Source organism: Vitis vinifera, chromosome 14 (genome assembly GCF_030704535.1).
Source record: "Vitis vinifera cultivar Pinot Noir 40024 chromosome 14, ASM3070453v1".
NCBI classification, from domain to species: domain Eukaryota; kingdom Viridiplantae; phylum Streptophyta; class Magnoliopsida; order Vitales; family Vitaceae; genus Vitis; species Vitis vinifera.
Genome location: NC_081818.1, coordinates 3,022,118 through 3,036,744, shown reverse-complemented (window position 1 = coordinate 3,036,744; position 14,627 = coordinate 3,022,118). Strand labels below are relative to the sequence as shown.

At 31.9% G+C, this 14,627-nt stretch overlaps 1 protein-coding gene across 1 annotated transcript; it reads right to left on the bottom strand.

Annotated features, from left to right (window-relative positions):
* Positions 1-6,120: 6,120 nt before the first annotated feature.
* GER7 (germin-like protein 7) lies at positions 6,121-7,135 on the bottom strand. Its single transcript, NM_001281015.1, is given in 2 exon segments — positions 6,121-6,841; positions 6,959-7,135. Coding segments are annotated over 2 exon segments (663 nt in total). The 5' UTR covers positions 7,086-7,135; the 3' UTR covers positions 6,121-6,305.
* Positions 7,136-14,627: the final 7,492 nt, after the last annotated feature.

Below are 14,627 nucleotides of genomic sequence, written 5' to 3'. Positions count from 1 at the left end.
ATCAAAGTTAATTTTTAATAAAATTATCTAAAAAAGTGAATTTATAAATGAAATTCTATTTCCTTAATTTAAATGGGATAAAAAGTAATTTTTGTAAATTAAAGTCTTAAATAATTTTTTCATAATAATAGAACGAGAATCTTTTTAGCAAATTGAACTTATACAAATTATTTTCTTTTCGTAAATAAAGTTTGTAAAGAAATTATTTTCTTTATAAATAAAATCAAAATGAAATATTTTTACAACTAAAAGAATATTTAATTGAGCAAGTGATGAACTATTTGCTTGTTTAAGTAACCTTTTGAAATGTTCCCTCAGCATAATGGTAGTACAATAAGAGGGTTTATTATGTACTTCTTTCTATATGGACTTTGGGTATAATAAAAACAATGCTTTCTCTCTCTCTCTCTCTCTCTCTCTCTCTCTCTCTCTCTCTCCCCCTAGTCCACAGGTTTACACCCTCAGCTTTACCCTGGACTAAGTCCTGAAACCCAAAGATTATGCAGAATCAAACTCTTAAAGTCTACAGCATGAGTTGAAGAAAAAAGGATGAGTATTTAATGTAGTAGTTGAGGAATGATTCAATGTTTGAAATATAAAAAATGCAATCCATTGAACACTTAGCTGGACTATCTGCTTATTGTATACATAAAACATAGACTAATCCGAAGACTTCTATGTTATAACTTTAGAATTTTCATATCCAAGGTTTTCACTTCTTTCTCATCAGAAGACAAAGATTGTAACTGTTGCAGAAAACCTAACAACCTAGTTTATTTGTTAAGGTCCCTTTCTCTCATAAGACATAAATATATTCACTATCAAACACCATAATGATAATAATAATGATCTTCTTTTTGCTGTATATACACTACTTTAGAGTTTGTTCAATGTTTGGTTACCAAGAAAACAGAAGGACTGATCTGCTGCATTAAAAGGTTAAGTAATCCTGAATACTTTCACTTCATTTTGCCATATGTAGTTCTTCCATTAGCTAGCCATTTGGAACTAAATCTTGTGGAGAACTTTTCATATTGGAGATGGATATGAAATTGGATCTGCCTCCACCTCATTGAACTTCACTTTCAACATATGCATTGAGAATATTTAAGTTAAGATCAGTATACTAACTAACCCTACATAAATTAACATGTATTGGTGAAAACACTTATCCTTGTAAGTGAGAAAGCAAAAAAAAAAAAAGAAAAAAAAAAAAGACCTACCCATTGAAGACCATCTATAAATTGACATGTTTCTCATGCAAAAATTTTCACCCCTCACCTAAACACAAAGATTTGTGATTGTTTGGAGACAGTACTCTAACAATGGAGAAAGGTGTTAGTTTCCTAGTAACTGTGGCCCTCATGGCATTGGCTTCATCTTTTGCCTCTGCCTCTGATCCAAGCCCACTGCAGGACACTTGCGTTGCCATTGGGGAACCCAAGAATGCTTGTATTTCTTTAGTAACCAATGAACTTGTCACTATTTTCACTGATCTTTCCAATTCAATATTGGGCACATTAATGCAGTAGCCATTGCTGGTCTAAGCAGCCAAAATCCAGGTGTAATCACCATATCCAATGCAGTGTTTGGATCAAATCCACCAATCAATCCTGATTTCCTGGCAACGGCCTTCCAGTTGGACAAGAAGGTGGTTGAATTCCTTCAAGCACGATTCTAGTGGGGAAATAGAGAAAATGAAGAAGCTATGAACCTTTGATTTGCTTGCTTGAATGACTATTTGTGATGTTCAATTACCTCATTACAATAAGAGGGGTTTATTACTTTATTTTGTAGCTCTTTTGGTGTGGACTTTGGTCCTAATATTAAAATAAAGCAGTTTGTCTGTTATGCATCTTCTTCTGTCTCCATCTCAATATTTGTCTTAAAAAATCTTATCTTGTGAAAAAACAACTCTCAGTTGATTGATTAACCTGCATGTGCAGAATGTTTATTAAGAATGAATACTTAACTAGTTGTAAAACAGTACTACTGCTACTTCCAGCATACTGCTGGCAGAATTGGTGATGAAGGAATGAACATTGAGGCAACAACTGCTGAGAATTCAAAAATAAAAAAGATGCCATTTTGCTTCTCTATATTTTCCCATTATAACTCATCAACCGAGATCGAAGAAACTAATTAAGATGTCCAAGTAAACCATTTGAATGGTGGGAGAAGCATAAGTGTCATGAAAATTGTGAAGAAAGAATGGAAATGAAAACCCAGAAATCTTATGACATCTACTGTAGACAAATTAATGTCTTAAATAATCTTTTCATAATAATAGAACGAGAATCTTTTTAGCAAATTGAACTTATACAAATCATTTTCTTTTCATAAATAAAGTTTATAAAGAAATTATTTCCTTTATAAATAAAATCAAATTGAAATATTTTTGTAAATAAAGTTCTAAAAATTCATTCTTTTTCTAGTAAAAGTAAGTCAAAATAATTTTTATTGTCAAATTGGAATTTTTTGAATAAATTCTATCCAAATAAAATTCAATCAAATCATTTATTGGAAATAAATAAATAAATTAAAATCTTGAAAAAGTAATATTTAAAATATCTTTTTGTAATCAATTTAATAAATCGGGGTGTATAATTCTAATGTCATTTATTTTGTACATTTTTGTAATTTAATTTTATAATTATTTTCTTGTATATTAATTTGTGTCTTTAATCTTGATATTCATGATTGATCAATTAACTGTCATAATTCATTTTGTTTGTTTAGTAAAGATTGTTAGTATACATGCTTAGAGGGGTATTACCACTTATTATTGTACCTTTCTGATAGACAACTTGACCCTTGAATATAGACTTGATTTTACAGACATGTCTTTTCTAAATGAGGATTTATACAAAATTTTCTTTCTTATTTTATTTTCTCTTTTAAAAAATAAATTAAAATAAGTGGCAATCCTAATTTTTTTATATAAAAAAAAAAAATCAAAATTTCACAATAAAAATGAGTCTCACTGTCGAGTGGGAACACACGCAAAAAATACGGGTCAACATGTATCCAATTGATTGGGGTCAATGTCAAGATGTATGATAAAGATGCAAAATTTGAATATGAATCCTACCATTGATTGAATCTTGAACTACCTGATACTGGTTGTAACAAGTGAGATAAGTTGCTAAGGTTTGCATTGAAATCCTCAATTGAAAGTTACTAGTCATCCAAATATGTATATAAATCAAAGTGCACACAATTGATTTTCTTTCTCTTCTAAATCCAAGAAATCAACCTCCTTAAGCAAAAGACCTTAGAATTCTTAGAGTGTGTTTGATAGTGATTTTAGGAAGTGTTTTTAACTTTTTTAATAATTGAAAAATAAGAATTTTGAAGTGTTAAAAATGTTAGAAACGCTTCCTAAAATCACTATCAAACGCACTTTTAATGTAATTTGCTCTATGTACCACTTGATGTGGATGTTAAGATTGATATCCTTGGTCATTGCCTATAATCCTATATCTATAATAGCAAGAAGACATACATTGAAACATGAATACCCTTTCACTATGTTTGGTTTATGGAAAATACTAAGAAAAGAAAATGTTCTGAAAAATGTTTTTCTTATATTTAGTTTTATTATGAAAAATAAGAAAAAAATAAAATATAATTATAATTAATTAAAATTTTATGTATTTTAAAATTATTTAATATTTATATAATGAAGGAAAATAAATGAAACAAGCTTGAAAAAGTATATAAAAATAATTTATTAATTATAACTTGTATGCGACTATTTTGTACTTTAATCCCGTTTTTCTTTTATTCTCTTGTAGGTACCTTGATTTTATATATTTGTATCTTTATTCGATGATTTAGATTTCATATATTTGTATCTTTAATTGAGATTGCAAGATCCGTACGGATTCAGATTAGGGATGACAACGGTATGGGCTTGAGGCAAGTTACTCATATCCCAATCCATTATATTTATTCGTATATGTTATCATCCCCACCAAAAAAAGAAATTAAATGGGAATAGGAAATTCTCATGCCTACCCCATGCTATCCCATTATTTATTTATTTATTTTTCAATTTTTATTTCTAAAATTTTAAGAAAATTAATATTTTAAATATGTTAAAAAAATTGAAAACTGAAAAAAGAAATCAATTAAAGAACTTTTTATTTAACATTATACATAATTAGGCTGAGGTAGGATGAAACAAACTCATACCCAAAATCACCCTGAATCAATCTTGGGTTTTTAAAAATTTCTCAAATTCAAGATGAGACAAAATCATATCCAAAACTATCTCGAATCCATCCTAGATTTTAAAAATTTTCTCTAATTTATCTAAACTTTATATCATTATCTCAAAACGAGTACATTAAGGGTATGACAAGTACTAAAAAAAAATTGGTATATTGTCATCCCTAATCAAGATCCTAAAATTTTTCTTTATGATAATGAAAACAACAATCATAGTCGTCATCTCTCTATCAGTGTACTTTTTAGGTTTGATCGAATACACCTTATGTGTTGCCTTTGGGGCAACCTAGCTCTCTCAATCATTGTCTAAAGTTCGGGTGTTTGTTTGTTTTAATTTTTTTCGACTTTTTTTAATACTAAAAGTAACTTAATGACTTTTTTTTAACTTTTTAGTACTTAATAAAAATAAAATATTAAAAAACCAAAAACTGTGATGTTTAATACTTTTAAACACTATATAATTTTAAGTTTTATTCAAAATTAAGTAAAAAAGAAAAAAAAAACACTCCTTTGATGGTCATCTAAAACTTTTAGGTCAAAGCTTGATTTGGAGCTCATTTAAACCTAACCCAAACTTCAACTAAAAAGACCTATGTCCAACACAATTATTAGAGGTGTCCAATGGGTCATGTCGGGCCAACACAACCCATGTTTATCAGGCCAATGCGTTGGCTCGACCCATGCAAGCCAAATAGGTGGCTTGACATGGCCCATAAACCCATGGGCTAATCATGTCGTGTTGTGCCATGTCGGTGAGTCGCCCCATGGGCCACACACTTTAATTATTATTTTTTAATTTATTTTGTCTTAAGTTTTTTATTATTAAATAAAATTTCTTTTTGTTACTTTAAACACCTCTAATAATTATACTTTTTATTTTTTATATTTATATTTATCAAGTTTATAACTGTAAAATTTATAAAAATGTTAGTTTTTTGTTTTTAAAAATAATAAAAAGTGATATTTAAAGGGTTAAGTGGGCCAACATGATGGCACGACGGGTTGTTTCCTTAGGCCCACCACGACCCGCTCCTTTGGGCCATGCCGGCCTGACTCGATCTTTTGGCGCACTAGGCCACAGGCCAAAATGGGTGGCTCGACCCATTGGACACCTCTAGTAGTTACATGTCTAGCATCCAAACGGTAGACCAGGTGAGTTTTGTCAAACCCAACCCATTCATCCCCTTTGCTTCATGTTGGCCACCCGGTTCAGACCAACCATTGGGTTGATTTGGGGTCTTGGTTATTTTTGTTTAAATAAATTGCAAAGAAAAAAAAAACTTGGTTTGGATAAATAAACTTAAGTTGTTTTTAAAATAAGCTTTTATTTGATTTTTTCTAAAAAAATTTATAAATTCAATTTGTACAATATTAATTATATTTAATTGAAGTCTTATTAAAGATTTAAAAAAAAATAGTTTTTAAATTAAAGATAAATTAAAAAAAATCATAAAATATGAAATTAATATTATAATAAAATCATAAATTATGATTTTTATTTAAAATGATACTATTTTAAGATATGATTGATTTATTTATTTTGATAAGAATGAATAATACTAATTTTAAAATAATAAAAGGGTGATATAGTTTATTTGAAATAAATTTAAAAATAAATAAAATTTATTTTTTTAATACGTAAATAAGCGAAGTTTTTCATTATATCTACACCTGAGAATTTAATCAAGGATATAGTATTTTGAACTAGTTTTGATTCATTCCTATAATCTTCATTCAGTCATTATGGTTTAGACAATTGATAATTAATCTGTTGGCATAATTGATTCTGCAAAACAGTATCCTGAATTTAGTATCGAGGGAGGCAGAAACACAGCGAGAGAGAGAGAGAGAGAGAGAGAGAGAGAGAGAGAGAGAGAGAGATGATGCTTAACAATTAACAGACTGCAGACTGCTTTATTGTAGTAATATGCCCAAAGTCCACACCAGAAGAGTTACAACCAGACCCTCTTATTATACCATGTTTGTTACAATGAGGGAATTGAACATCATGAATCGTCATTCAAGCAAGGAAATCAAAGGTTGACAGCTTATTCTTTTTCTATATTTCCCCACTAGAATCGTGCTTGAAGGTATTCAACCACCCTCTTGTCCAACTGGAAGGCCCTTGCCAGGAAATCAGGATTGATGGGTGGATTTGATCCAAACATTGAACTGGCTATGGTGATTACACCTGGATTTTGGCTGTTAAAAGCGGCAATGGCTACTGCATTAGTGTGCCCAATGTTGACTTGGAAGTGAATGAGACTGAAAGGGAACACAAAAACATCCCCCTTGTTCAGGACTTTGCTAATGAAGCGGTGTTCAGGGTTGGATGTGATAAAGCCAACAAAGAGTGTTCCCTCCAAGACAATGAAGACCTCACTGGCACGAGGGTGAAAGTGAGGAGGGTTTTGACCATTAGGTTCATAATCGATACGAGCCACTGACACCCCAAGAGTGTTTTCTCCTGGTAATTGATCAACATTTATAAGATTGACAATTGAGCCCACATAATTTGATGTGTTTCCTGGAATATTCAGCCCTTGATACAAGAAATCCTCGGCCACGGTCAGGTTTGGGTTCTTGCAGAACTTCCCATTTACAAATACTGCATGAAGAAGGAAAAAAGAAAAGATATATCATTAGTATCAAACCATACTCACCATATCAATAAAAAGAGAAGTACTGAAAATAGCTATAAGATCATTGGTTACTATAGAAATACCAGCATTATTGGGCTCATCAACGGCAACACAGGTGTCTTCCAGTGGGCTTGGATCATAGGCAGAGGCAAGAAAGGAAGCCAATGCCATGAAGGCCACGGTTACCAGGAAACTAACGCCTCTCTTCATTGTTAGAGTACTGCCTCCAACAATCACAATCTTTATCTTTAGGCGGGGATAAGAAATTTAGCATGGAAAAGATGTTAATTTATAGACCAGAGTCGATGAGTTAGTCTTTGCATAAACTCACCAAGTCTTCAATGGGAAGTTTTTTCTTCTTTCTTTTTTCACTTTCGAGGACAAGCGGTTGCACCAATACATGTTGATTTACGTAGGATTAGTCAGTAAACAGATCTTAACCAGAATATAAAGCAATGTACAATCAGGTGGAGGCAGGTCCAATTTAATATCAATCTGCATGATCCAAACGTTTACATTGTTTCAACATTTTTGTATTATGGTTTTTATGAACTGTGTTTTTTTGAGTTGTAAGGAAGAAAAACTTAGGTTTAAAGTTCTAGCATAGAAGAAAAAACCTGTAGATTAATTGATTTTTTAATCTGAACCAAACACATGATCAACTCCATAAAAACAAGTGGAAAACAAGAAAAAATGAATGATTTTTAATATGTATTTGTGTGAGAATGATAGGTATAGATTTTTTTTTGAGATATACTGCCACATAATCTTCATCCCTTCTAAAAAACGAGAGAGAAAAAAAAAAGAATGATTTTTCTGTTTGTATCTAAGTGAGAATGAGATATAGAATTTCACTCCAGACGCATTAATTTTATCTCATACTGCCATGCTAGACCAAATCAGCCCTTAACGACAACCACACTGTTTTGTGGGGGGGGGGTTACTTTTGTTCCATTATATTCACAGAATCTTCAAATCCATTCTTTGGATTAATCTGCATGAGGAAATCTGTTACTGTTAGTGACGGAAACCTGTTATTGTTAGTACCGGAGTCAACTGTTTGACTGGGTGGGTTCCAATCAGATCCTAAGGAATGGGTCCAAAGGTCATCCATTAGAGTTAATGGAATTCATTGTTGTTCTTGTGCCTTGATGTGTGAGCCCAACACGCACAGATGCAACTAGGGATGGCAACGGGGCGGGTTTTTTCGGGTACCCGCCCTGCCCCGCCCCTAATGGGATGGGGTTGAAATTTAATAAATGGGTTTTTAACGGGTATAAGATTTTTTTTTTTAAACCCGGGGCGGGTTCGGGTATTGCCCCATCCCGCCCCGCCCCGCCCCGCCCCGCCCCGCCCCGCCCCGTTTACATATAAAATCAATTTTAAAATTTAATTTAATTTAATTTAAATTTTAAAATTAATTTTATTTTACTATTTTTAATATATAGATAATAAAAAAAAATTAATAAAATAAATTATAAAAAATATAATAATTTTATTATTTATAAATATATTTATTTTAATGTAATTAAAAATTTTAAAAGCAATTTTTTTTTTTTTTAAAAAGGAGGCTAAACAGGGCTGGGCGGGGCGGGTTTGGGAATTTCCCATACCTGCCCCGCCCCGCCCCGCCCTGCCCCGTTTAATTTTTTAAACGGGACGGGGATGGGAATTATTTTTAATAAACGGGGCGGGGTTGGGATGGGGGCGACCCGTCCCGAACCTGCCCCGTTGCCATTCCTAGATGCAACAGTATGAGTCATGTGCAGGTAGATTTGAATAGACACATCTTGGCATCGGGATGGCTTGAGCAAGGTGTAGTCTCCTACAATAGGAAGCATGGTGAACTGATGCATCACATGAGCAAGACTCCTATTGCATGAGACATACTCCTATCACATGAGACTTCTAGTCAAAGTGGGAGATTGAGACCTAATATTGCAGGAAGAGAAAGGGACTCTTGACATGAGAAGACTCCTAATCGGGATAGAAAACTAAATCTTCATGCATAAGGAGATAGAGAGATGTGGCATGAGAGTTTTAGATTCAGTAGGACTTGGAGTCCTACTCAAATTTGTCATCTGTTAAGCTTGAGTCGGACGCAAACTAGGACTCAAAAGTTAGTCTCCTAGTAGGATTAGGATGGCTTGGTGCAACCTTCATAAAAGGAGGGCGTGACCCAATAGGATGCTCCAAAAATGGTACCTTACGTGATAGGAAGGCCCCTTCAAAAGTCATATTGCTTGTACCACCAAGACACCACCACTAAGTATTTGTCCATATCTTAATCCATGTGTGCATGGAGATGAACATAAATATATATAGAAAAGATAAATATTAGAAGACAAGTCTCCACAAAGAGACAAAAATATAGAAGGCTTCGGTCAACCAATCCCGCTATGCGTGGCAAATGTTTCAGGGGACTGCGTAGGATTGAACAGCCTTTGCTAGAGGGAAGATCAATCTATGGGCGTGAATAAAGAGAGAACTGGAGAAGTATTGGAACAGGCGGGTCACCTCAGTTGACCAGGAAACATGGCATTAGTCAACGCAAACCTTGGCTTTCGATCTCTACATCGGTGCTGAATATTGTTGAACGGAAACACGTGGCCAGCTACATTGGTTCTAGACAACAAAGGCTGCAACAATTAACCTGAAATTGAAAATTTTGAAATTTTTTTGAAAACATAACATCTTAAGATGACTGGTAACCTTCTCTTATTGGTTGGCTCTAAATCAAAACCACTATACATGCATTGTTCAATGTATATATGATGTAGCATTTTTGTGTTTTGTCTTTTACAAGTTGTATATATTGGAAAATTCTGACACCATACAAAAACATAGAAAAGCCACAAATACCGCAACTTGCATATTTTCATTTTATGGCTGAAACTTTTCAATGAATCATTATCTTTATTTCAAACTTTAAAATTTTGAAAACATAACATCTTAAGATGACTCGTAACCTTCTCTTATTGGTTGGCTCTAAATCAAAACCACTATACATGCATTGTTCAATGTATATATGATGTAGTATTTTTGTGTTTTGTCTTTTACAAGTTTTATAAATTGGAAAATTCTGACACCATACAAAAACATAGAAAAGCCACAAATACCGCAACTTGCATATTTTTATTTTATTTTAATTATTTATAGTTGATTAGGTTTATGGTATGCCATGTTGGATGCTTTCAGATTTTACAGATCTAAGTTACTTTTATTTTGAGAACGAATATTCCATAATTCAACCTTTTCCTTTTCTTGTTGGTAATCATGATACATAAAATCTAGGAATGCTAAACACATCTTTTTTAAAAGTACTATATTGTATTACAATAGGAAATGGCTTTTATCAAAAGAGAAATATCCTTAAATTGATTAGGCCTAGCTCATACTTTCATCAACCATATGATGACATGAAAAAAATCAAAGAAGAAATATGGGAAATGGTACGAAAAGAGATGGGTAGTAATAACATGAGACAACAACTTGTTTTACAACTAGTTGTAGCAGAAAAACCAATGTTTAAAATGATAGAAGAGCCCCAACCACCAGAACCACCACTGAAACACAAGGTATGCATTTACTTACTAATAATACAAGATTAATATAAGTGACATAAAGCCTATGTAAATGATATTATTTGTTGTATTGAAGGTAATTAAATGTAAATTAGCAGTGGAAAGAAAAGAAAATGTTGTTCCAACTGGTACACTAATAGAAGAAAAAGGATCGAATAGGTTGGTTGTAATAAATGCTGCACACAAGCCAGATGCTAGACTCCCATTTCCAAATCCATATGAGATTATCAATGTTGGGGATGCTATTGGCTTTGAGCTTGACTGGCCAACAAGCCTTGTCATACTTGAAACTGAACATCCTTAGGTATGTCATTTTATGCCTATAGTAAATTTGATTGTAACTTGGTATTTTATTGTTTAGGAGTATATATATCTAACATTCCTTCCTTTTTCATAGGTGTTGGATAAAGGAAAGAAGAAGATAGTGAAGACACCAATTTTTTGAAAATCTAAGCCTCAAAATCATTCGGTCATTAAAAATTTTCAAAAATTTGTGGATGGTTGTCTTGGTAATGACAAGACATACCCAATACAGCTCCCCATTTCACTTTTTGGTGTCGAATTTCAAACATATATATCTAGAGAGGATTGTGAATACATTATTTCATCTTTAGAGGTGTCATCAAACTGCATCTCCTTCTATTTATGGTGTGCACCTTTTATTTTCATTTGTTTTTATTTTTTTAAATATGAGTTGCCCATGTTGAACGAAATTGGATATGACTAATGATAATTTTCTTTTGGTGTTTTGATACAATAATAGGCACATGCATGATCAACTACATATTGCCAAAAAGGAATCACAATTTATATTTGTTAATCCTTTTACAATATCACGAGCAAGCCTTAGTACTCATCAAACAGAGAAAAGAGCACAATTGTTGTCAAAACGCTTAATGGAGTGCCAAGATGCTAAATATGTTTTCATACCTTACAACCCTGAGTAAGTGACAAATATTATACTTTAATTTGAGGTTTTATGATTGATTTATATTTCTAATTAGACGCTACTTTTGTTTTTAATGTTTTAGCTTTCATTGGGTCTTGGTGGTGATTGAGCCAAGGAAAATGATAGTCCACTATCTTGACCCTATGCATCACAAACTATTTGAGGACTTAAAGAATATCGTAAACATGTAAGTTCTTCCTATTATTTTTCATAGTATTATTTTTTTTTTTTTATAAAAAATACATTCATCTCAAACACATTGAACTTATTTACATAGGGCACTTCGAATATCTACAAAGAAAACATCTAAAAGGGAGCCATCTTGGCAACTAGTGCAGGTGACATCCAAAAAATTTTCTTTACACATTAGCTTATGCATTTGCACCATTTATATATATGAGTACTAATGTTATTTTATAATTGATCGATTAGTGTCCAAGACAAGAAGGAGGGTTCGAATGTGGCTACTTTGTTATGAGATTCATAAAAGAGATAATTTTTTATCCTACAATTATTGCTTCAAAGGTATTACAAATTTAATGAATTGTACATAGTTTTAGGCTTCCAAATGTTATGCATTTTAATGTTATTTTCTTATTTGATTTCAGTTTGGTGATAAAAAAACATATTCTCAAGTAGAATTCGATGAAATTAGAGAAAAATGGGCTACTTTTGTGCTACAACTAATCATGAATCATGTTGATGCATCATGATCACCATGCATGGTGAGTCCTTTAGCTACTACATGAATTTTTCCATAGGTTCTTTGAATAATGTTTCTATTTGAAAAAAAAAAAGAAAAAAAAATAGTTCTTAGATTTTTTTCATTTATGATAACATCGATCCATGTTTATTTTCTTCAATAAAAATCTATAAAACTCATTAAACTATGAAATGCAAGTATACACTTTTGGGATGGTGGAATGGAGAATAAAAAGAAAGAAGAAGGCAACAAGATTTTGGGTTTTTAAATGCAACTCTTATGTCATACGTTGTAGGACATAAATGTTAATTTAATTAGTACTGAGAAATTTAGATTTTTAGATGGGACTTTTATGTCATTTTATAGTTAGCCGGTTTTATGCTTATGAATTGGAGGTATACATGAATCTTGGGATCTTTAACATTTCTAAATCATGTTTTGGTATGTATTCACTCTTCTTTTTTTAGTTTTGATGGGTTTGATATGTTGGATGTACTATCTTTTTGTGAACATTTGATATACAAATATTATTAGATGATCAATGTATTATGAGTTATTCTAGAAACATTACAGAAAAATGAGTTAAATATAATATTATTGTTATATTTATGGACAAAAAATAAATAGGTTAATCTTACTTATTAATTCATAAGCATTACAAAAATTTATAACTAAAAGCAATCATATCTTCCACAATAATTTACAATGATGTGACACCATTACTCAAAGGTGATGCATTTAATATGACATTATAATTCAAAGATGATGCATTTAATGCGATACCCTCTCATCACTAGAAATATATGGTGTCACTTCCGAATGGGTCACCATTTATCTACTTTGGTGTCACTTCCAAATACGTTACCAATTGGTACCCTCTATGGTATCAGTGGAGAAGGTGACGCTATGTTGTAGTGACACCCTATGTTTATGGTAACTCGTTATAAATGTCACCATATATCTTTTTCCCTATAGTGTATAGCTCCAGTGAGGCTGTTCTCAGAGAAACAAAGGTATGTCAAGTTTGTCATTTGGCCTAGTACAGCAGGAATGCTTCCAGTCAGATTGTTATCGTCCAAGTCTATTGTCTCCAGGCTCCAATAGCCTTGTATGGAGGCTGGAATATTGCCTCCAAGCTTATTACAACTCATGTTTATGAATGTTAACTCAGAAAGCTCTCCAATGGTAGCTGGGATCCCTCCATACAAGCTGTTGCCTTGCAAAGAGAGGGTGGTGAGATGGGATAGATTGGATATGTATGGTGAGATAACTCCCTGTAAGCGCATGTTTATGAGCTTGATTGACTCTATTGATATTTTGTTGGTTGAGCATGGATTTATGACTTATAACGCACACGTGGAGGGTTGAATTTCATGAAAGAAAATGAGGGTCAGAAAAATAATAAATGGCAAGACATTGAGCTTATTGTGGGTATGATTGGGTACAAATTCTTTTGTATATATCTACTTGGGGTATACAATTGAATATTTAATTTAGGAAGATTCAAAAAATTGTTTTCAATGAAATTCAATAATAATAATAATAATAATAACAATTGCCTGGAAATTTATTTATTTAATAAACATTGTTTTGTCATCAAAGTTAATTTTTAATAAAATTATCTAAAAAAATGAATTTTTAAATAAAATTCTATTTCCTTAATTAAAATGGGCTAAAAAGTAATTTTTGCAAATTAATGTCTTAAATAACCTTTTCATAATAATAGAATGAGAATCTTTTTAGCAAATTGAACTTATACAAATCATTTTCTTTTTGTAAATAAAGTTTGTAAAAAAATTATTTTCTTTATAAATAAAATCAAATTGAAATATTTTTACAACTAAAAGAATATTTAGTTGAGCAAGTGATGAACTATTTTCTTGTTTAAGTAACCTTTTGTAATGTTCCCCCAGCATAATGGTAGTACAATAAGAGGGTTTATTATGTACTTCTTTCTATATGGACTTTGGGTATAATAAAAACAATGCTTTCTCTTTCTCTCTCTCTCTCTCTCCCCCTCAGTCCACAGGTTTAGACCCTTAGCTTTACCCTGCACTAAGTCTTGAAAGCCAAAGATTATGCAGAATCAAACTCTTAAAGTCTACAGCATGAGTTGAGGAAAAAAGGATGAGTATTTAACGTAGTAGTTGAGGAATGATTCAATGTTTGAAATATAAAAAATGCAATCCATTGAACACTTAGCTGGCCTATCTGCTTATTATTGTATACATAAAACATAGACTAATCCGAAGACTTCTATGTGATAACTTTAGAATTTTCATATCCAAGGTTTTCACTTCTTTCTCATCAGAAGACAAAGATTGTAACTGTTGCAGAAAACCTAACAACCTAGTTTATTTGTTAAGGTCCCTTTCTCTCATAAAACATAAATATATTCACTATCAAACACCATAATGATAATAATAATTAATGATCTTCTTTTTGCTGTATATACACTACTTTAGAGTTTGTTCAATGTTTGGTTACCAAGAAAACACAAGGACTGATCTGCTGCA